Source organism: Protopterus annectens, chromosome 8.part0 (assembly GCF_019279795.1).
Source record: "Protopterus annectens isolate FY-2018-M chromosome 8.part0, PAN1.0, whole genome shotgun sequence".
Lineage (NCBI taxonomy): Eukaryota > Metazoa > Chordata > Ceratodontiformes > Protopteridae > Protopterus > Protopterus annectens.
This window is the reverse complement of record NC_056741.1, coordinates 226,183,082-226,206,567: the sequence shown is the minus strand read 5'-3', so window position 1 is coordinate 226,206,567 and position 23,486 is coordinate 226,183,082. Positions and strand designations below refer to the sequence as shown.

Sequence of the window (23,486 nt, the reverse complement as noted above, 5' to 3'; positions counted from 1 at the left end):
GCAATGAGTGCAGTTTCATGTTTAGACTCCTAGCATTTAGAAGCATGACTTTTAATTTGTATTTTGTTGAAATTTGTATGTTGCTAGTTTTAACCTCATTGCTTTTCCTAAAAAAGGCACTATAGGGGAGGCAAGAGACTTTGCCAGAAGCCTGAAGCCGAGGTGAGACAGATGCAGGCCATCTCTGGCAAAGAATTGTGGTCTGTCAATTATATTTTCCCAGGCTGTCAGGTACTGGATCCCCCTGGAATGACACCAGAAACTAAGCCAATTGTTAAAGTCAATCATTTTCTGTTTGTATTGGGGCATCATTCGGGGTGACGGCAGAATGATGTTTAAGTCTAGGGACATACCTACCTGGGACACAATCAGCAAGCTCAATCATATCTCTCTTCATATAGTCCAGAGAGGTACATCTCAAGTCATTCATGCCAACATGGACTATGACAGAGTCATAACAGTACCTGTTGTTGAGAGACTTGAGTGCGTGTGTAATATGTCAGATTCTGGCACCTGACAGACAACTAACTGTGACTTTCTCCTTAGCCAGCCTGGTGAGAGGCACATCTGTGTGCTTCACAATGGAGTCTCCTATGACTAATATGTTGGGTTTATGGTGAATCCTTAATGGTTGTGAGGCACAGGTGTGTGGACTATGCATGGTATGTGGTGTGGAGGGCTGTGGAGATTGCATGTGTTTTTGCCTCAGAGGTCTCCTTTGTTTGGGTATGTTTATTTGGAGGACCTCCACATTTGTAGGTGTGTGTTGTGTATGTGTGGGTAGTGTTTAGGTGTGGGTGGTGTTTGAGGTGTGATTGTGTTGACAACTTTTTCAGTGCCAGATATACTGGCTTGAGGGGGAGAGAGCTTGGACTCTAGGTTTCTAATGTTATTGCATCTCTCACAGATTGTGTTCCTAGGTGATAGTAGTAGATGGTTGTCCGTGTACATTAGGCAGTTGCTACACTGTCTCAGGATGCCCATATGAACCAGACTGGCAGGAGAAACTATAGGAAATTGCCCATCCATATTTGTCAGAATCTGAGGGAGAAACAGTTGTGCACTTGCCTTGCTTCATTTAAAAAAGTTTTAAATTGCTAATTTTGTAGAGTTTTAATTGCATTTACTGTCTAGGACTACACACTCAAGTGTGGTAGCCTTTTCTGTGTTTATTTACTGTTGCATTCTTTACCCTGTTTCAACAACAAAAAAAATACTATCTTGTTTGCTCGTTTCCCACCTTTTCTAGCCAGTACATATCCCAAGCTTTGCTTGTCTCAGGACTTTATTTTCTGTGCTCAGAGTTATCCAGACCTTGCATTGGTAGAGGGAAGTCCAACTGCCTACCAGTGAGACTGGTGAGCATTGTACTGCCTATGTAACACTAGAGGAGTAGTTTCCAGCTTTGAAATTGTAATTTTATTAGCCTTTTGGGCTGATTTCTATCCCTTTCAACTTTCTGGCTTAAAAACGCGTGTTTGCATATTTTTCACATCGTGCAGCACTGCGAGGCTACAGTTAAACTATTCCAGGTGCCAGAAAGTCTGCTCTTCAAATTTTCCCTTAAAACTAGCTGGTTTCGCAGTAGTAGCACTAAAATCTGAATCCCTGTGACTAGCACTTGCTCTAGAACCTGCTGGAAAGCACTAGGAAGCCTGAAACAGATACAAGCACTCAGCTCTCCTTGTCAATAAGGAGAAATTAATCATAGGCACTAAATAGCCTGTAATTGCAAAGTACCTTGCAAAGGTAAGGGAAAACAGCTCTTAAACTTTACATAAAAGCACCTAAACAGGCATGTCCAAGGGTCAGCTTCCGGTGATTTCTCCTGTCCATCTGGGCATACTTGGGCAATGCGGCAACTGCCTCATGTACACAGACAGTCCTCTCCTCCTACCACCCAACACTACAATCTGCGAGAGATACACTTACATAGCCAAACTGGAAGCAAAGCTCTCTCCGGCCAAGATTGTGCTAGACAGTCAAGAGGAGAAGGTTAACACCTGCATCACACCTCAAGCAACTCATAGCCCTTCAAAACCCACACTATCAACATCCACACATAGCAACACTAAACCCACATATGTGGAGGCCCTTAACATTAACCTGCCCAAGCAACAAGGACCTCCGAAGCCGAAACACAAACAAACACCAGTCACAACTAAAGTAACACATAGTTCAGAACACCAGTGTGCCACTCAACAACAGCCCCTAAGGCAAGACAATGTACCCAACACTTTAGTCATAGGTGACTCTATAGTCAGGCACACTGATGTCCCACTCACGAGACTGAACAAGGAGAAAATTACAGTCAGCTGCCTGTCGGGTGCCAGGATCCGCCACATAACGCATGCACTCAAGTCACTCCACAACAAGTACAAATATGACTCTGTCATTGTCCATGCTGGAGTGAATTTTTATTTTATTTTTTATTTTTATTTTTTTATTTTACATTTGTTGACCGGGCTAGTCTAGCTGGAGATATTTCCATTTTCAGTAGAGGCCCGGGGAGAAAAGCTCCACAGAGAATGCAATAAAGAAAAACATCAATGTGTTTCAAAGAAAGTTTGTAAGAGACAAAAACTAACAACTCTACAGTTCCTTATTATTACTAAGTGAGTTAGTTACTAACTCACACAGTTACAGTCCAAAAAAACTTATACAAACATAAAATACTAAGTATGATAAAGATATTAAATGAAATAATTACTACCACACACAGTTAAAGTCCAAAAACATTATATAAAGTTAAAAATACTTTGTATGATATCGATACAGGTAGGAAGTAAGAGAAAAGAGAGCTAAGAATAAGGGAAATTAGAAGTGATTAGTTATGGAAAGGAGAGCAAGTAAGACAGACGTACCTCCCTGGACTACATGAAAAGAGATATGGAAGAGCTCTTGGATTATGTGACCCAGGCAGGTATGACCCTATCCCTGAGTAGCACCCTGCCTTCGCCAAGAATGATACCACAGTATAAGGACAAAATGATTGACTTCAACAACTGGCTAAGCTTCTGGTGTCATTCAAAGGGGATCCAATATTTGTCTGCCTGGGAAGACATGATCAACAAACCCCGATTCTTTGCCAGAGATGGTCTGCACCTGTCACCCCTGGGATTCAGGTTACTGGCTAAAGCTCTTGCCACCCCTATAGTGCCTTTTTTAGGCAATGTTCAAAGGATAAAACCACCACCATAACAAATAGAAGCAGGCAAAATCTGAAGGTAATGCTACTCAATGCTAGAAGTCTAAACCTCAAAATGCACTCTCTCGAGGCACTCCTAAAAATGGAGAACATCGATATCTGTGCAGTAACTGAGACCTGGTTCAAGGCTCCAGAGAGTACCCCTGCAATACCAGGCTACAATTCTTACCACACTTTTCGGCTACAAAACCAGGACCGAAACACTAAAGGTGGAGGAGTGTCCATATTCACCAAGGATATTCACACCTCCAGGCTAGTTGCCCAACACAATGCATCTGAAATTCTCCATGTCCAGCTAACACTAGATAAGACAGCAATCCAAATTGTAGCTTGCTACAGATCCCCATCCATACCCCAAGATTCTCACTACACCTTTCTAAACATACTGGAAAATATTAAGATACAACCAAACACCCTAATACTGGGTGATTTCAACTACCCTGCCATTAATTGGGAAAACTACTCAGGTACCAACTCCTTTTCCCAGCGGTTCTTGGAATTCATAAATTCCAATGCCCTGGATCAACTAATCCATTGTCCCACCAGGGGCTCCAATATCCTAGACCTGGTCATTACCACCATGGGAGATAGATGCTCCACAACAGTGGTCACCCCCTCATTGGTCAGGTCTGACCATAAGCAAATCACCCTTGACATCCACATCCCACCCCCCCCCCAGTAAGGAAACCTCCTTAAAAAACTTCTCCAAAGCCAACTTCAAGCTACTGAAGTCAGAAGTGACAAACTTCACAACACCCACGCAGACGGGATCTGGAAGTTCGACTGCAGAATCCTACACTAAGGCACTGTACGAGCACATCCACTCATGCATGAATTGTGCCATCCCAAATAGAACCAAGATGCTCTTCTCCAAAAAAAGGAAGCCAATCTGGTGGTCCCCTGCTATAAACAAACTATACAACAGAAGGAAGAAACTGTTGCAAAAAAAGAGGAAAATCCCAGGATGCAAAAAACTCCCTCACCAGCCTCAGTAAGAAGCGGAGATCCCGCATAAAATCCTCAAAAGCTAGTTACGAAATAAAATTGCCAAAGATTCCAAAGACAACCACAAGTCATTCTATAGTTATGTCAAAAATCTAAATGGCAATGCTCAGATCTGCTCTGAGTTAACACAGAATGGCATTAAATATACTGATCCCAAGGATATTACCAATATCCTGGCAGATCGATTTAGTGCCAACTTCACCCCACTCTCACCCCCTAAAGGGCCCATCTCAATACCAAAAGATTGCCAAATTCTGATAATCACGGCCACACAGGTAGAAACCACACTCTCCAAAGCTAAGAATACAGCATCCATAGGACCAGATGACATCCCATGCATTGTGCTACATGAACTACAAAATGAACTGGCACCTCACCTAAGTGTCATGTTTAATCATAGCCTCACCTCAGGCTTCATGCCCACTGAGTGGTGCACAGCTACAGTTATCCCGCTCCACAAGGGAAGATCCACCTTGGATCAGTCTGACAAGCCTGATTTGCAAGGCCATGGAACGCATTATCATGGAACTTATAAACAAAGACATTGGCAACCTTCAAACACTAGACCCCACCCAGTTTGTGAAGGGCCGATCTTGTCTGCTGAATCTGATTGACTTCTTCGAATCAGTCTCCAGAGCTGTGGACGAGGGTAAGGCAGTCCACACAGCATATCTGTACCTCGCCAAGACCTTTGACACCATCCCTCAATCTGGAATCATAGATAAACTTACTAAGCTGGGCATAAATCCCTACGTCACTCGATGGATTGCTAACTGGCTTACTGACAGAACCCAGACAGTAAAACTAGCCAACTCCAAATCCAGCTCCAGACAAGTGACAAGTGGAGTACCTCAGGGTTCAGTCCTGGGACCACTCTTGTTTGGCATCTACTTCTCTGAAGTACAGGCCAACACTAAGGGACTCTGGCTAACAAAGTTTGCAGATGACTGCAAACTGGGAGCCATTATTGAATCCCCAAATGACGTGGATATTCTACAAAAAGGCCTTACAGAAACAGATGCCTGGTGCCAGAGCCATGGGCTCAAGTTTATTGCCAAGAAATGTATAGTTATCCCCTTTGGGAAAAAAACATGTACCCATGAATTATCACATAGGTGGCAGGACACTAAACATTGAAAGTGTGATGAGAGACTTAGGGACACAGGTGGACAGTGGTCTCACTTTTGATAACCACATTGCCACAACAGTCAGGAAATCCTTCTATGTGGCACACCTCATCACTAAGGGCTTTTCATCCAGAAAAAAGTAGGTCATTGTCCCACTGTACTCATCCCTCATTAGACCCATTATAGAGTATAATGCCCCATTTAGTATGTACCTCACAAGACATCTGCAACAGCTTGAAAGGCCACAGAAATACCTCACTAAAAGAATCACAGGCCTAAAGCAGATGCCATATACTGACCGTCTAAAAAAACACCAGCTATACTCTGTGGCATATCGTCTACTCAGAGGCAATCTCTGCTTAACATACAAGGCCATGTCAAACCCTGAGCTGTTGGACATGCTCCACTTAAAGAAATCCCAATCCCTCAGAGCCACACGCTCCAGGGATCTATCTAAACCTTGTCATCACAATGAACAAAACATGCTGGAGCGATAGGTTCCTGACCCAGAGACTCCCCATACATATCAAGCACAGCGCCTCTTTGGCCCTCTTCAAAAGGAACCTTGATGATTGGATGGGAGATAGGAAATTCACCCCAGGGATCATGTCAGTCGCCCTGCTAGACAGGGGCCTGGAGAAGTAAATATTGTGGGAAGAAATATCCAGGGAATTGTTATGGCTAGGCTTGTATAGGCCCTAGGGCTGATAGCCTAGTACCAACCTATGAACCTATGAAAGCTAAAGGATGGGCCTAAAGCCCAAGTGCTTAAACCAAAACTAAGAGGCTTAGCATAACACTTACAATTTAAAGAGGCTATAAACAAGCGGTAATAAATGTAACAGAAAAGATGCAATTGAGCACTTAGGAGAACAGGCAGCAAGTAGCAGAAAAAAGCAAATCAAGTTGAACAAAGTATTTTCTACTGAAAAATAATACTGATAAAAACATATAAAACTAAAATCAGATTTTACGGTTAAGTTAGTAAATATCATAATGCCACAGCTTTGCCCAGTAGAATCTATTGAAACTATATTATTATAAAAACAAAAAAAAAATAAAGAATCAGATGCAAGAAGCAAACTATTCAGAACAGAAATAAATTATAAAGAATATTGATTATAATTTCTTTCTTTTGGCTTGAAGGGGATTCATTATAACATTTCATATCAATCACTTAATTTTATTCGCTTAGACATCACAGCCAGCAAGATACCTGGCATAAGGACTGTTTTATAATATATGTCTGCAATTTAGTCAATTTAGAAAACTAAAAAATTAAAGAACTGAAATGAGATAAAGCACAGTTATACTAACAGTAATAAACTATTCAAAGATTATGGGAATGTACAAGTTGGTCGACTCTTGGTGTCATTTTAACATTCAGCTACAGAGCTTGTCACATTATTCTTTTACATGCAAGTAACAGATGTTTTACTGCTCCTGGAAATACCTTTATGTTTAATTAAAACATGACTTTTAGGTATGGTAATTAGGTTACAGTAGTGTACTGTCAATTTCACTAACACTACCTTTTACTATAATGAAGAAGAAATAAACAAGTTAAATAAAACAGAATGCATTGCACACTTAGTAATAAAATTAACTAAAAATAATGCATACTCATGGATTCTAAAAGCTATAATGGTGCATCTTGATTCTACATTTGCTTTTCCTGAGTTGTTGTTTGTCTTTTCTCAGTTAGGAGTCGCCACAGCAGAACTCGGGTCCGCTAATGATTGGCAGTAGATTTTTTTTTATGGTGCCGAGTTGCCAGCCTGACGCCCAGCCTTCAGCGAAGGTACGCCCATTCACATATGTCTTTCAGAGGCCACTCGACCGTGGGGAGGACATACAGACTCCACACAGAAGGCATTCCAGCCAAGAATCGAACAGACGAACCTCTTGCTGTGAGGCAACAATGCTACCACTGTACCACCGCAGCTTTAGAAATAATATCCCATCTATTACTTGGACTGAGTAACGGCTTATTTCATTTAACATTTGATAACAGGATAGTACTATGGGGACAGGCAGACTCCTCTCTTATAGGAGAGGGCAAGCAGCACAACAAAGTTAAATAGTTTCCTTATAGTCAGGCAGTAACCAAACGAGATTACAGTCAAGCAGTATGCAAATAGAAGACTTCATATGCTTACCATTAAAGTAAAGCAATATAGACAGACAACCTACCTGAGTTTCGATGGGTGTTTACAAGATTGTGACCAGAAAGCTCTGCTGGTAAATGGTGTGCAGGATGCATAAACTGTTGTGATGTCAGTACATGGTTGGGGTGAGCCACTCCATTAACACTGTGCAGAACATTCACCTTAAAAAAAACAGTAATTCAACTAAGAACCATTTTACTTCTTCATTTACATGAAAGCAAGCACTACATTAATCTTTTTTTTCCCTACTATTGATTTTATTTAGTTTTGGCAGGCACAAAAACACAATTTAGAAAAGAAAAAGAAAATAACCACTCATCACAAGCATACATTATATGTATGCCAGAAGTTACTCTAGAAAAATATATTGCATTCAATCTGGTGTTTTAAATACTAACCACCTCCATATATATCTCTGCATTTCACCAATCTGCTATATCAAACAATAATAAAGATCCAGCTTTCAAGTTGGATTCACTAGGGGCACATGAATTTACACTTCCTGCATGTGTACTGCCCAGTGCAAATGAATTTTTCCTGAATGCATATGCTACACGTTTGTAAAAATTCAGTGGTACAATTTTTTTTTTCCTGGTATGCAAGCCCTACATCACCCCTCATGTTGGGGACTTCACAGCTACACTTCTGCTTAATTACATGTATTAAATCCATGGTCATGTAAGCCTTGTGGAAAACACCTTTTAAGGCTGAAATATGGTTTACATTTCAATGATCTTGCACCAAGGCAAACACATTTTGTGAGATGACATTTTGGGGACATTGCCTGTAGTGTTATGTTTCTGGGGTATCACCATTCAAATTGATGTAGATTTCCTCTTCTAGGCTTTGCTGATACGATGGTTCTCAGAAATGACATTAACACTAGCATGTTGATTAGAAACAGAACAAGAAGCACAGGAACTCCATTTTACCTCATATGCCTGACTACCATTTCCTTTTCATAAGACGATTATGTGGCTACATTTACACCAAAACTGTGTTAAACTTATATAAATATTATCATACAGCCAATAATTGGCATCCAGTTAATTATTTAACTGTAATCTCAGTAAATATTCCATGACTAATATTTTACAGAATGGATCTGTCTCTAATCAGCTTTGGTGTGAAAAACTATTTACCAAATAACCATCAACAAAAAGAAACTGTAACGGCCAACCTCCACTCGAAACCAACAACAAGATAAGAAAAAGCCAAACGGATCAGGAAACTACTGCAGACTACAAATTCCACCAATAGTACGAAAATCCAAGAATAAACGCTTTATTAATCTGCGTTTTCATCCAACAAGTGACTTCATCAGATACAAAGTGTTAGCTTGGGATTATAGTGGAAAAAAATCAAGCACACTTTTATTCAAAAGTGTGCTTGATTTTTTTCTACTATAATCCCAAGGCTGTGTGAACCACGGTACTCTCGTCTACGACTTTGGTGATTGCTTCAAAGAAGTCTATCAGGTTTAGGAGACATATTCTGCCTTTTACAAACCAAAACTGGGTGGGGTCCAGAGTTTGGAGATTACCAATGTCATTGTGTATAAAATCCATGATAAGTTCCATGGCCTTGCAGACCAGGCTCATTAGGCTAATGACGTGGTAGTTCTCGTGGTCCGTGGTGGTGTGATAACTGTCGCTGTGCACCATTCAGTGGGCACAAAGCCTGAGGTGAGGCTATGATTGAACATGGTGCTTAGGTGGGGTGCCAGTTTATTCTGCAGTTCATGTAGAACGCAGCCTGCGATGTTGTGTTCTTGGCTTTGGAGAGTGTGTTTTTTATCTGTGCAGCCGTTATTACAGGAATTTTGCATTCTTCCAGTATAGAGATGTGTTTTTTAGGGGGTGAGAGGGGGTTAAAAGCAGTACTGAATCTGTCTGCCATGGTTATTGTAATATGTAGAATTTATGACTTTTCTTTTTTCTGATTTTTTATTTAAATATAATTGTTAACCCAGCCACTGGGGGTGCACAAGCCAGTGCATTTCTTTGTGCCGGTCCCAAGCCCGGATAAATGGGAAGGGTTGCGTCAGGAAGGGCATCTGGCATAAAACCTCTGCCAAATGACTTATGCAGAGAAAATTTCATATTTCCATACCGGATCAGTCGAGGCCTGGGTTAACAACGAACACCACCAGTACTGTTAGCCAACAGGGTGCTAGCAGAAATTGGGCTACTGTTGGCCGAAGGAGAAGAGGAGGGGGAAGGCATGGCCAAAGGCAGGAAGAGAGGAGAAAGGTTAGGAGTGTAGTAGTGAGGGTAGGAACTTTGAATGTTGGCATTATGACTGGTATAGGGAGAGAGCTAGCTGATATGATGGAGAGAAGGAAGGTTGATATACTGTGCGTGCAAGAGACCAGGTGGAAGGGAAGTAAGGCCAGGTGTATAGGAAGCGGGTTCAAATTGTTCTATCATGGTGTGGATGGCAGGAGAAATGGGGTAGGGGTTATCCTAAAGGAACAGTATACCAAGAGTGTTTTGGAGGTGAAGAGAGTGTCTGACAAAGTGATGTTTATGAAGCTTGAAATTGATGCTGTAATGATGAATGTTGTTAGTGCATATGCTCCACAAGTTGGGTGTGCAATGGAAGAGAATGAAAAATTTTGGAGTGAGTTGGCTGAAGTGGTGGTGAGTGTACGCAAGGGTGAGACTAGTGATTGGAGTGGACTTCAATGGGCATGTTGGTGAAGTGAACAGGGGGGATGAGGAAGTGATGGGTAGGTATGATGTTAAGGAGAGGAATGCAGAAGGTCAGATGACTGTGGATTTTGTGAAAAGGACGGACATGGCTGTGGTGAATACGTATTTTAAGAAGAGGGAGGAGCATAAGGTAACGTACAAGAATGGAGGAAGATGCACACAGGTGGATTTATATCTTATATAGAAGGGTCAGTCTGAAGGAGATTGGAGACTGTAAAGTGGTGACAGGGGAAAGTGTAGTTAAGCAGCACAGAATGGTGGTCTGTAGGATGACGTTAGTGATCAAAAAGAGGAGGAGGAGTGTGAATTCAGTGCCAAAGATTAAATGGTGGAAGTTAAAAAAGGGTGATTGTGAGGTGGAGTTCAGGGAAGAGTTAAGACAGGCACTGGGAGGCAGTGAAGAGTTACCAAACAACTGGGTAACTACAGCAGAGCTAGTAAGGGAGACTGCTAGAAAGGTGCTTGGTGTGACATCTGGACAGAGGAAGGAGGACAAGGAGACCTGGTGGTGGAATGAGGAAGTACAGGAGAGTATACAGAGGAAGAGGCTGGTGAAGAAGAAGTGGGATTGTCAAAGAGATGAAGAAAGTCGACAGGAGTTTAAGGAGATGAGGCGCATGGCAAAGAGAGAGGTGGTGAAGGCTAAGGATAAGTCATATGGAGAGTTGTATGAGAGATTGGACACTAAAGAGGGAGAAAAGGACCTGTACCGATTGGCTAGACAGAGGGACAGAGCTGGGAAAGATGTGCAGCAGGTAAGGGTGATAAACGATAGTGAGGGAAACGTACTCACAAGTGATGAGAGTGTGTTGAGTAGATGGAAAGAGTACTTTGAAGGGCTGAAGAATGAAGAGAATGAGAAAGAGAGAAGGTTGGATGATGTGGGGATAGTGAATCAGGAAGTGAAACAGATTAGCAAGGAGAAAGTAAGGACAGCTATGAAGAGGATGAAGAATGGAAAGGCTGTTGGCCCAGATGACATACCAGTGGAAGCATGGAGGTGCTTAGGAGAAATGGCAGTGGAATTTGTAACCAGATTATTTAATGAAATTTTGGAAGTCAGAGGATGCCTGAGGAGTGAAGAAAAAATGTTTTGGTACCTATCTTTAAGAATAAGGGTGATGTGCAGAGCTGCAGTAACTACAGATGGGTACAATTGATCAGTCACAGCTTGAAGTTATGGGAAAGAGTAGTGGAAGCTAGGTTAAGAAGGGAGGTGTTGATTAGTGATCAGCAGTATGGTTTCATGCAGGAAAGAGCACTACAGATGCAATGTTTGCTTTAAGATTGTTGTTGGAGAAATACAGAGAAGGCCAGAAGGAGTTGCATTGTGTCTTTGTGGACTTAGAGAAAGCATATGACAGGGTGCCTAGAGAGGAGTTGTGGTATTGTATCAGGAGGTCGGGAGTGGTAGAGAAGTATGTAAGAGTGGTACAGGATATGTATGAGGGTAGTGTGACATTGGTGAGGACTGTGGTTAGAGTGACAGATATGTTTAAGGTGGAGGTAGGATTACATCAAGGATCAGCTCTGAGCCCTTTCTTATTTGCAGTGGTGATGGACGGGTTGACAGATGAGATCAGACAGGAGGCCCCGTGGACTATGATGTTTGCAGATGACATTGTGATATGTAGTGAGAGTAGAGACAAGGTTGATGAGACCCTGGAGAGGTGGAGATATGCTTTAGAAAGGAGAGGAATGAAGGTCAGCAGGGCTAAAACAGAATATATGTGTGTAAATGAGAGGGAGGGTAGAGGAATGGTGAGGATGCAGGGAGTAGAGTTGGTAAAGGTGGATGAGTTTAAGTATTTGGGATCAACAGTTCAGAGTAATGGTGAGTGTGGAAGAGAGGTGAAGAAGAGAGTACAGGCAGGGTGGAATGGGTGGAGAAGAGTGTCAGGAGTGTTTTGTGACAGACGGGTACCAGTAAGAGTGAAAGAGAAGGTCTACAAGAGGGCAGTGAGACCAGCTATGTTATATGGGTTTGAGACGGTGGCACTGACAAAAAGGCAGAAGTCAGAGCTGGATGTGGCAGAGTTAAAGATGTTAAGATTTGCATTGGGTGTGACTAGGATGTACAGGATTAGGAATCAGTATATTAGAGGGTCATCTCAGATTGGACAGTTTGGAGACAAAGCAAGAGAGGCGAGATTGCATTGGTTTGGACATGTGTTGTGGAGAGATGCTGGGTATATTGGGAAAAGGATGCTAAGGATGGAGCTGCCAGGTAAGAGGAAAAGAGGAAGGCCTAAGATAAGGTTTATGGATGTGGTGAGAGAGAACATGCAGGTGGCTGATGTGAAAGAGCGTGATGCAGAGGACAGGAAGAAATGGAAACAGATGATCCACTGTGGCAACCCCTAACGGGAACGCCGAAAGAAGATTATATAAATATAACTGTCCTTTTAATATGAGTATTGCTTTTTCTGTAAAATTTCCTGCGATGTGTTTTAGGTTTTGCTTGAATAATCACAAGTTCATCCCTGGCCCATCTCCTGCATGTAGTACATCTCAGTCTCCAGTAGGTGTCAGAACTGCAGTAGGTAGATTGCCTTTTTGTCTATAGGGGTGAATGAACCAGCATTCTCCTGTCATTCCTGCCACTCAGCTCTTGCAGTTCTATTCCTGGGTCAATAGTTAATGCAGAATCATTTGGGTCACAAGCATAGTTTTATTCATCTGTACCACAGACACATCCCATACAGATTTTTAATTATTTTCAATTAGAAAACTACACTTTTTCTTGTATTTAATATGTATTATCTTTTTTATGGATTGAACTTGCACATGAAGGTAAATTATGTTGCCAGACTTTAAAGAAAAACTAAGCTTCTTGAATTGTTAAATGAGATCATCTTGCTTGCTTTATGCCATCATTCTCTGTAAGCAAATCTTGTAAGTAGCACAATATAATATTCATTATATATTATTAAGCTATCACAGAATCTTTACTTGAAGTCTTTTGATCTGATGAGACCATTAATACAAGGAAATGAGTTAACAAGACTTTTCTGTTTCATTCTTTAATGTCCAAACTAAATTCATAAAGATGCAGATTTTCAGAGTTAGATAATAACGATTTTAATGAACAAGTAATTGCATCACAGCTACACAGAACCATTGTGCTACACAGTGCTTAATCAAGGAAGTCATGAAAAGTGTGAAAGAAAGCTGTGCAGTAGATGTCCTGTGTGCAAAAACACAACCCTGGCCCAAGTCCTCTAACAGTGTTAGCATCATAAGTATGATAGGCAATTAATCTTGGGGTATACATCTCACATTATGACAGCTCATACCACCCCCACTAAACACTACTTCCCTCTTTACCCCTGCTACAACACTTACTCCTGTGTTTCCTTGGCACAGAAGAGGGCAATGATACCAACTATATATATATATATATATATATATATATATATATATATATATATTAAACATTATTAGGGAACACAGTGTAGCCCTACACAGATTACTGTTCTTTGATCACAAGTGCAATTACTTATGTTTGGCATAATATTAGCATAGGTTACCCCATGCAGAACTAGACCAAGACAGGGTGTTGTAATCTCCCTAAGGCATTGCACCCCTACATTTGTAGATTCCATAAAGTGGGATTGATCATATTGTGGTTGATGTCATATGCATTCCCTAATGTGTGGCATAACCATTCATAAACTGCAACTGATATCTTCTGTTTAAGTCATTCTTCAGAGAACTCATATGACTAAGGATGATTCTAACCTGGAAACATCAAAAATCTGGACAAAGGCCCATGAAAAATAGGTACAAATCTGTACACTGATTGACGTAACATTTGCATACATAATTATGTAACCCCACCCATTACAATGGAATTGTGGGATACCAACTTTCAAACGCAAACTGAAGAACAGACAACCAAAATATGGCCCCAGCCCAGAGTCCTTCTGCAGTCAATCCAGTGTCCCATTACTTGGCTATTTCACCCCATTTACCATAAACACTGTAATGTGCACACTGCTTCTCTTCTATAATGATTATTTGGATTTTGTTTTACATTTTATAGCACAAACACTAATATACATCTGCTAAACAAACCAATACAGTCTCATAATGAAAATTGACTTGGCATTAAAACTTCTCTGCCCTTGAAATTCATATTCATTGAAAGAGAATTGAAACCCACATCCAAAGAAAATGCATTTGGCCAGTGGTGGATAAAGATTACCTTTGGGCTGTTTTCAAATCATAGGACCCTTGCACACAAAACATACACATGTTCTTCTTTGATACACCTTCCTAACTGTAGCAATTATATTCCTTGTATAATACAGCACACTTTTTAGAGCACATTTTAAATGTATTGTTTTGAACATTTTTCCAGTAAGCAATGAAACAAAATGTATGAACCAAAATTTATTGGGGGTGGACAAAGGCCCAAAACCGGGGGCAAATTTTAAAGATTGCTTGTATAATCTTAGAAATTTTCTAGAATAAAATGTTGTTACCATGTATTTTATGAAAGACAGGAAGACTGAAACTTAAATGGCTATCATTATTTAATTAATTCAGTTCTCACTGATTTGCCAGAAAACCATACATTTTATTTTATTTTTATGTAACATTTGTTTACTGGGAAAGTCCGACTTAGAATGAAGTCAACTTTCAGCAGAGCCCTAAGGAGAAATGCTCCAGATGTATGTCTTTTTATCCTGGGAGGAAACCAAAGCACCCAGAGGAAAAGCACACAAGCAGAGGGAAGACATGCAGACTCCACTTCAGCTGAAAATCGAACCAGAGATCCTCTTGGTGTGAGGCAACAGTACCACTGCGCCATCCAAATTGTAAGAGAAACAGACCAAAAGTATGAGCCAAACATTCCAGACATTTTGTGAAAATGTCTACAGTTGAGAGCTAGAAATCCTTCAATCAGAAGTGGTGGTAGGGGTAGAGAACTCAGGCTCTTGCTCCTTGTACATAAGGTACAGTGTTTGAATCTGAGTAACCCTACCCACCAGGTATACCTAACTGGGGCATTTTCTCTCACACACACACACACACACACACACACACACACACACACACACACACACACACACACACACACACACACACACCTCTACCTATTATACCTAGCTAGCTCAGAAAGTAATCAATGCATAACTAACACACTCTGACATGCTAAATGCTGTGAACTAGAACGTCTGAAATGCTGTCTAGCTCTGAAAGTAAATCAATGCAGCAGCGGCAAATGGAATAGCTAACACACATTCTGAAATTCTGTTTAACTAGCTCAGAAAGTAAACACACACTAGCTCTTCTTCTAAGAAATGAAGCAGCACAAACTACACACACACCTTCCTCAGAAAGTAAACAATCAATGTAGTAGTGAAAAAATATGCTTCCGGTCCCAGAAAGTAATGCAGCTGGAATAACTAACACTGTGAAATGCTAAATGCTGTATAAATAGAATGTCAGAAAGTAAATATTGTAAGATTTATAGTCAAAGGGGTTCTGAGTCTGTAGGAAGAAATTTGTGCCCTGGTCCACTTCAACACTTTTATGGCAAGTTTACACACACACACACACACACACACACACACACACACACACACACACACACACACACACACACACATAAAAGCAAGGAACCACACAATTAAATAAACCCAAAAGCCACCATATAAATAACTGAGCAAACACATACAATTAAATAAAGCCAGCCGCAAGGAAACTTGGCCAGTAAATATCAGCATTACCACCATACATCTTGGCCAGCATAAATAAATGTAATATATCATGCAGCAGCACCAGACAGATAAGCAAACCCATCATAAATAAGTGAGCAAATTCTCGGACATAAGCATAACATGCAGCAACTGCCGTGGACATGCAAACTCGGCCAGCAGCATAAATAAATGTAGCATGATAATGTGCAGCAACTCGGCTAGCATAGTAATATCATGCAGAAGAGAAGAACTGTTCACATTGATGCACACACTCCTTGTAATTCAGCTACTAAGAACCAAATAATGCAGTGTGGATTGTGTAATTCAACTAAGAACCAAATAATACAGTGCAGACCCTGTACTTATGAAATAAAAGAAATGTTCATTGAGCGGTCCTTGAAAAGAACCGTTCACATTGACTGAGCAGCTCTCTGAGTTGCGTTTTTAATTTTTTATTTTACTAAGTTGTCCTTACCTGGAGCAGCACAGTTCACACACTATTTCTACTGCTACTGCTGCTGGCTGGCCAGAAAGAACAGTGAATGCTGTGAACTAGAACATCTGAAATGCTGTCTAGCTCAGAAAGTAAATCAGTAAATAAATGCACCAGCAGCAGTGAATGGAATAACTAACACAGCTGCTATGAATAAACAGTCTCTGTGCAAAATACCTCTGCATTCCCAACATCCACAAGTTAATCATTCCATTAGCTTTCTGGTCTCATTGCAGTCTCTGCAGTTTTGGCAAAAGGCTCTCAGCATAATAACGGCTTTACACACACCAAAGGCTCCCAGCATAATAACGGCTGCACACACACCAAAGGATCTCAGCGTAATAATGGCTGCAAAAGCTCTCAGCATAATAATGGCTGCTATGATTAAAACAGTCTCAGTGCAAAATACCTCTGCAGTCCCAACATCCGCATCCATTCCATTAGCTGGAGCACCACTATTCTTCTACAGTTCTGTTTCCATTGCAGTCTCTGCAGTTTTGGCCAGAAATGCATGTACGTGAGCTCTTGAGCTCAATTCTGACAGGCTGGCAGGCTATTTCACGGAGCTGATGTCATCACGCACATGATGATGTCAGCTCAAACAGCCGAGAAAAAAAACAAACTAAAAAGTTGGGAAATTTGGGAATTGTGGCATCCCATTATTTGGACCCCAAAATTCATATGGTTGGGAGCTATGATTCCCACATGCATTCTTATAGAGAAAAAGAAAGAAGTAATATTTTATGTAGAAAAAGAAGTCTACAATCTGTAACAGTAATGTGCATGGCTTAAACTAGACTTAATCTAGCTAATAAGTGCAAAGTAAAGAATAAAGTGCAAGTTAAGAAAATGATAAATCACTACAGTAAACTCTCAGGTAACCAGCATCCTTGGAGATTGGTGGATACTGGATACCTGTAGTTTCTGGTTGCTTGAGAGTTACTATTAAAAATAGGCCTGACTAATACTGTATCCTATACTATTTGTTTAGTTTGACTTGTTCTCAGGTTGGGGAGAGAGGTGAATTTATTCTAAAACTAAAAATGTAAGGTATGTTTCGGTGTGGGGACATAAAGTGCAACACATGAATATTGTACTGTATTTCTTCAATATTTTTTTTTTTGCTGGTTGCTTGAGAGTGCTGGGTGCTTGAGTTCCGGTTAACTGAGAGTTTACTGTATGTCAAAGTGCATTTCTTATGACCTTTTACAGAAATCAGTTATTAACGTTTATCCTGTTTATAAAATTAATGTTAGCTCTACCTCGACAGTGAGTTCATTGCTTGCATATCTTCCATTCATCTCTGTACATGAAAGACGGAATTTTCTCTCATATAGAGCCGCTCCACGTCTGATGTGGTATTTTACTTGTCTAAGAACTTCCTCATATACAGCAATGGTTTCAACTCCTAGAAGAGGAAAAAAATAAACAAATTAGTCATGATAGCTATAAAAAGTATGACATCAGAAATGTGGGCAGATGCATACATTACAGAAGTCCCCTATAATCACTGACTCCCAACTCCCTGAAAGGGGAAATGTTTGACCACGTCTGATGGAAAATGCAGCTACTCTAAAACCAAGTGTTTTACTCCCTACACATACACCTTGCTTAAATACTCCATGTTCATACAACCCTATAGAAGAGAGAAACACTCAGCAAAGGTAAACACAGCAGTGCATAAACTGAAGTCTTGAAGTCATAGCAATGGGGATAGGACACGTGTTTCGGAAAAATAAAATCATGGAAAAAGGAATGGGAAAATAATACTTAATTAAATGGGCATTGATGACTTATAAGGCAATCCATTCCACATCTGTCTAATACAGGTAAACGGGTGAAGTCATTACTTCAGCCTTTTTCTCTTATTCTTACATGACACGTAGGGAAAAGTGTTTGCTTAATAATTATTCATTATATTCCAGAATATGTTTAATTTCATCTGAAAGTTAATTCCACTGACATATTCTTCTAGATCCTTCTTATCTCTCTCTCTTTTTCATTTTATTCAGGGCACTTTTAAAATTCTTTTCAGCTTCTCCAGTTATACTTTGTTTTGAGTTTGAATTTCATAAACATGAATATAAATATTCACCTGTTTCAACCTGTAAAGTATAAGCTAGTCTGTTCTTATTCTTCTCTGTCTATGACTAAAACAATTAGTGTGTTAGCCCAATCTCATTCCGTAAGGCAGACAGAGAAGGCGGATGATATCCAAATCATTTTAATAGATTGCACTGAATTCCCCCAGCAGTGTGCTATATTCCTATAGTTGTGGTTCCATATAGAATATGATATATCTTTACTTACAATTAATAAAAGAGGTTAGTCTACGAAAACCAGAAACCATTACTGCATATTTAATTGCTTATGTAGAACATGGAAAATAGGAATAACAAAAGTTAGCACATTTCCAATGTCAGGAGGAACATTATTATTAGCTATGAGAATGGCAGTCATCAGCGTACTGACTGTGGAGCTGTATCTCTTAGTTTTGATATATATATATATATATATATATATATATATATATATATATATATATTATATAATATATATATATATTTTTTTGCTGCATGTTCTATTTGCTGAGACATACCCTACCAAAATATATGTTATATGACTTTTCTTTGCAGCTGAAGAGTTCAAGCGTGCTTCATGGATTCCTTAAATATTTGGTTATTTGGCTGATCTGATATGCTCTCTGTTGGATTTCAACACATTTCTTATATTTTCAGAAAACATAGTATACTTCAACTGGTAATGGCTCTTGTTTCTTTTCATCTCTCCATCCGGCCATCTTTTAATCATTTGCAATTCTATGTCATGCTAATAGGTAATGCTCTTTGGTAAATTATTTAGTCCAGTGAAAAAAAAATATCATATTGTCCTGAAATATCATATTAAATATTTGAACTCATGTATCTTTGTTGGCATTTTCTGAACCAGATCACTGCAGACCGCATTTTGCTTCCTGTGAATAATAGACTGCACGACTCTGAAAATCTTCTTCCTCACACATTTATCAGATTAATTGTACTAATCACTGACATCACAAATGTTAAAATCCAGCCTCTGCAGTGAAAATCCGGCCTCTGCAAATTTGTGAATCATCTTGACAGACTGCATTGTGACCCATGATGTTTTGTACTTCTACCTGCACAAGGAGAATTAATTTCAACGTACCCAATTATTGACAAGAAGGCTGTCCCAAAATATTCAGTTGCTATGGACTCCGCTCGGAACAGTAGAAAATACTTTTGTTTTATACTCGCAAGAAATAGCAAACAGGTTGCAACACTGGTAGCAAGTGGATTCACTGTCAAATATATTTTACCACATATGGATCAGTCAGAATTGTTGAAGTCAGCAACTACAAATTCAACAGCTTTATTTGCATCAACCACCTGCAAAACATCGGTCCTTTTTTACTTGACATGCAGGCCCTTGAAAAATGTTTAGACTGTTTACTTTTACTAAATTCTCTGGTGAGTGCAGGACATGGCTTCTTTTCATGCCAATAGCTATGCTTTAAGCAACATGGTGATTGCTGAGATGAACACTTTTCAGTTTTAGCAGTGTCACTTAACTTAAGCATAGCAGAAACTTTCATTGTGGACTTTGTCTGAAGCATGTCAATGCACTTTATCCTGACATCTGTCAAGCACTTGCAGATTATAGCTGAATTGTAGTCATATAATTTCAGATGGGTGAAAGAAAGCTGCAACTTCTACTTTTCTACTTTCTTCATTTGTTAAGTGGCATTGCAAATATTGAATGCTTGACCCATACCATCCGATTCTCTTTTAAATGATCTTGAAATACCAGTGATGCTCTTTTTGGAGGGAAAGCTGCAGCAAATCTAGATCATACCTCTCAACCTCTTAGAGCAAGAAATCTAGACAAAGTCATATATGAAAGTGGGACAAAGGCCCAGAAATACTAGCAACAATTTTTAAATATTGCTTTTACAAACCTAGAAAGTTGATAGAATAATGGGTTTTGCATTAGCATGAATTTTCTGAAGGATATGAATTCTGAAACTCAAATGTCTGTCATTATCTAACATCATTATTTAATAATTTGCCAGTAATCTACCAGAAAAAACACAATTTTATGAAAAACAGACCAGAAATATGAGGCCAAAATCTGGATATTCTGCGAAAATCTGTACAGTTGAGAGGTATAAGATGTTAAGGAGTAAAGGCTTTATGTCATTAACAAAGGACCATATAGTCAAAGCTATGTTTTTTTCAGCAGTAACCTGACTGTGAAAGTTGGACTATAATATAAGAAACACTGGGTCCTGGAAAAATGATGCTTTTGAACTGTGGTACTTCAGAAATCCTTTGAGAACTCCACAGACTACAAGAAGATCAAACTGGTAAATACTTAAGCAAATAAATCCAGACTATTTACTGGAAGGTATGATAGTAAACTAAATGTCAGATAGTTTGGCCAGATAATGTAAAGAGAAGATTCACTTAAAGAGCCACTATGGGAAAAATAATAATAAAAAAACATATTTTTTATGTTTTCTAGACTTTCTACACATTGCAAACATCTATGCACTGAAGGATATAGTCATAACTAATTTTATTCTGTTTGTTACTGAATGCCCTCCTGAGGCAGACATCCTTATGAGAGTTTGTTTTCTTCTAAAGTTAAACCTTGGCCATAATGCACTGTTAGTGCACAGTTGATGAAATTACAGTGTCCATGGCTGGATTGTCACATCACAATTACATTAATATAGAATGGAAAACTGAGAAGTAGAAGTAACTTTGAGAGAGTCCTCAGCACAAGTTACATTTACTGTTGTACAGTGCGACAATGCCTCTATTATAATGCGTTTCTTACTGATGTGTTACACATTCTGTGCAAAAAGCTTCCAGAACTACTAGCTCATTGCTGCGGTTACAGACTTTTTTCTGACATTCAACTTTTGTGTGCTTCAGTTCCTTCCCAAGCTACTCCTCCCATATTCCTTCCCTCTGCTAGTGAGAGTATCATATTTTCTGCAACATAAGGTTCACCTATGCATAACAATAGAAAACCGACAGAACTGTCTGCCTGGTGCACCAGTAAAAGTGTTCCATCATGTCTGTCCTTACTCCTATGATATGAATAGCATTTTTAGAGTAAATAACAACCGAAAATACTTATACCAATCCTCAAAGTTTAGGTTTCCACTCCTGAAACTGTGCCCTTGCACATACACAAATTACAATTCATATTGGCTCCTTTCAGATCTGGACATGCTTAAAAGCTGATATGCTACCATGTGTGATAATGTGAGGTATTGCCAGTTATGCCAGGAGAAGTAGGGCTGTGGATGTGTAACACAAGTTTACTTCAGAAGACTGAAAATACAAAAGACCGAATCCCAAAAGACTGAAAATTCAAAATACTGAATGATGGAATTGACCTCTTCTCCAGTACAGTGTGGTCTTGGAGTTGGTATATATAGTTAGCAGGGAGTATGGGAGTACAGCCCCTCTACATGAGAGGTGCAGGGGGGCTTGCCCCCTGCATTAAAAATGTGTTCAGTATTTTGAATTTTCAGTCTTTTGGGATTCAGTCTTTTGGTTAGTCAGTCTTCTGAAGTTGATCCACCACCACAGCTAGCTGGAATTTTGTAAATAATTATATGTCATTTGTAAATCAAACTGATTTGTACAGATGCTTGTGTTGAAAAATGTATTTGTAAAGTTGCTTGTGTTAAAATATATCAACAGTGTGCCCTGTTGGAAAGAAAAGAAATGTATATGCACAATTGTAATTGTTTAAATGTATATCGCAACAGAAGATACTAGAAGAGAAGAGGTTAATTCCAATCCACCCGACTTTGAGAAATACTGAGTCTAGGCCATAAAGTTGTTATCTTACAGTTTTGAATGCAGCCAGTGACAAAAAGTATGTACTAGGAAGCCTCCTGCATTGTCACTGGGGTGAACTAGTTGCTACTCTGAAAGGGTGGAGGTTTGAAATTGTTTTATAACTTTCAGGAGCTGCAGCAGAACTGACGGAAGCTTTATCTGTTTATATGGTAACACATAGGTGCTAAAATCCTGGCAGCTTCTAGTGTTGGTGATAGTGTGGGAAATTCAGTCAGATAACCAGATACAATGGCATTCTGTAAGCTATATGAGAAATAGTATTTAGATATTATATTGAGAGGTCTGTCAGTCAGACTCGGCAGCCTGTTTCTTGGAACCTGACACAGAAGGATCCCTTGACTACTTCATCTTGCCTTACTCTAGTAAATGAACCAGGGAGTAGTAATGCTTTAGAATAGTCAGGAACATATAGAGAAACTAGTTAAGTACTGTTTTTCTGTAACTGTGTGAATCTATTCAACTGTGTTATTTTAATATTTCCTGTGGTTGAAACTCTGGTATTTACTGTAAATAGATATTTAGTATTTTCTTGTTCTTTTATTATTTATTATTACATATATTTAAACTTTTCATTGTGGATGGTCCTTTTAGAAATATAAGCTTTGAGAGTATTTGCATATATTTATTATTGATAAGTGTGGCCACTCCTAAAAGCCTGGCTGCTTAGTCAACATTACCAATTGCATCAATATTAATTTCACTCAGTATAATTGGATACCCTTTTAAGAGCCTTATAGTAAGTGGCTGGTGGCAGTGAATCTACCTTATAGTCTGGGCAAAGTTGGTAGAGTGGGTATTCTGTGCCAGCCTTTCCCGTGTGCGTGTGTGTGTGTGTGTGTGTGTGTGTGTGTGTGTGTGTGTGTGTGTGTGTGTGTGTGAAAATTAAATCTCAAAGAATGTGTGTGTGTATGTGCCAGCTACTTGGAGCAGGGATACGAAGCACTTGTGTCACAGAGAGGGTGCTAGAGGACTTGGCTTGGACACTCGACTGAGGACTTAACCCTACAGCTGTGCCAGTGGGAAGCCATTTTGGAGACCTGGGGAGAGACAGAGAAAGAAACCTGGCCTTGGGCTGACTGTGTTCTCTGTGTGCTCTTAAGGGAAATTGTGACTTGATGAAAAGAGTTTTGCATCTGGAAATACTGAGTATATCCATTTTTGTT

General features: G+C 39.6%; 1 protein-coding gene across 3 annotated transcripts in view; it reads right to left on the bottom strand.

The window, feature by feature from the left end:
- CLSTN3 (calsyntenin 3) overlaps positions 1-23,486 on the bottom strand; it is a 1,069,180-nt gene that overhangs the window by 73,274 nt on the left and 972,420 nt on the right. For all 3 annotated transcript variants that reach the window (XM_044079705.1, XM_044079706.1, XM_044079707.1), the window contains exons 15-16: positions 17,686-17,831; positions 7,534-7,669 (exon numbers count right to left, since the gene is read on the bottom strand). In XM_044079705.1, coding sequence (XP_043935640.1) covers positions 7,534-7,669; positions 17,686-17,831 — 282 coding nt within the window. The remainder of the gene's footprint in view (positions 1-7,533; positions 7,670-17,685; positions 17,832-23,486) is intronic.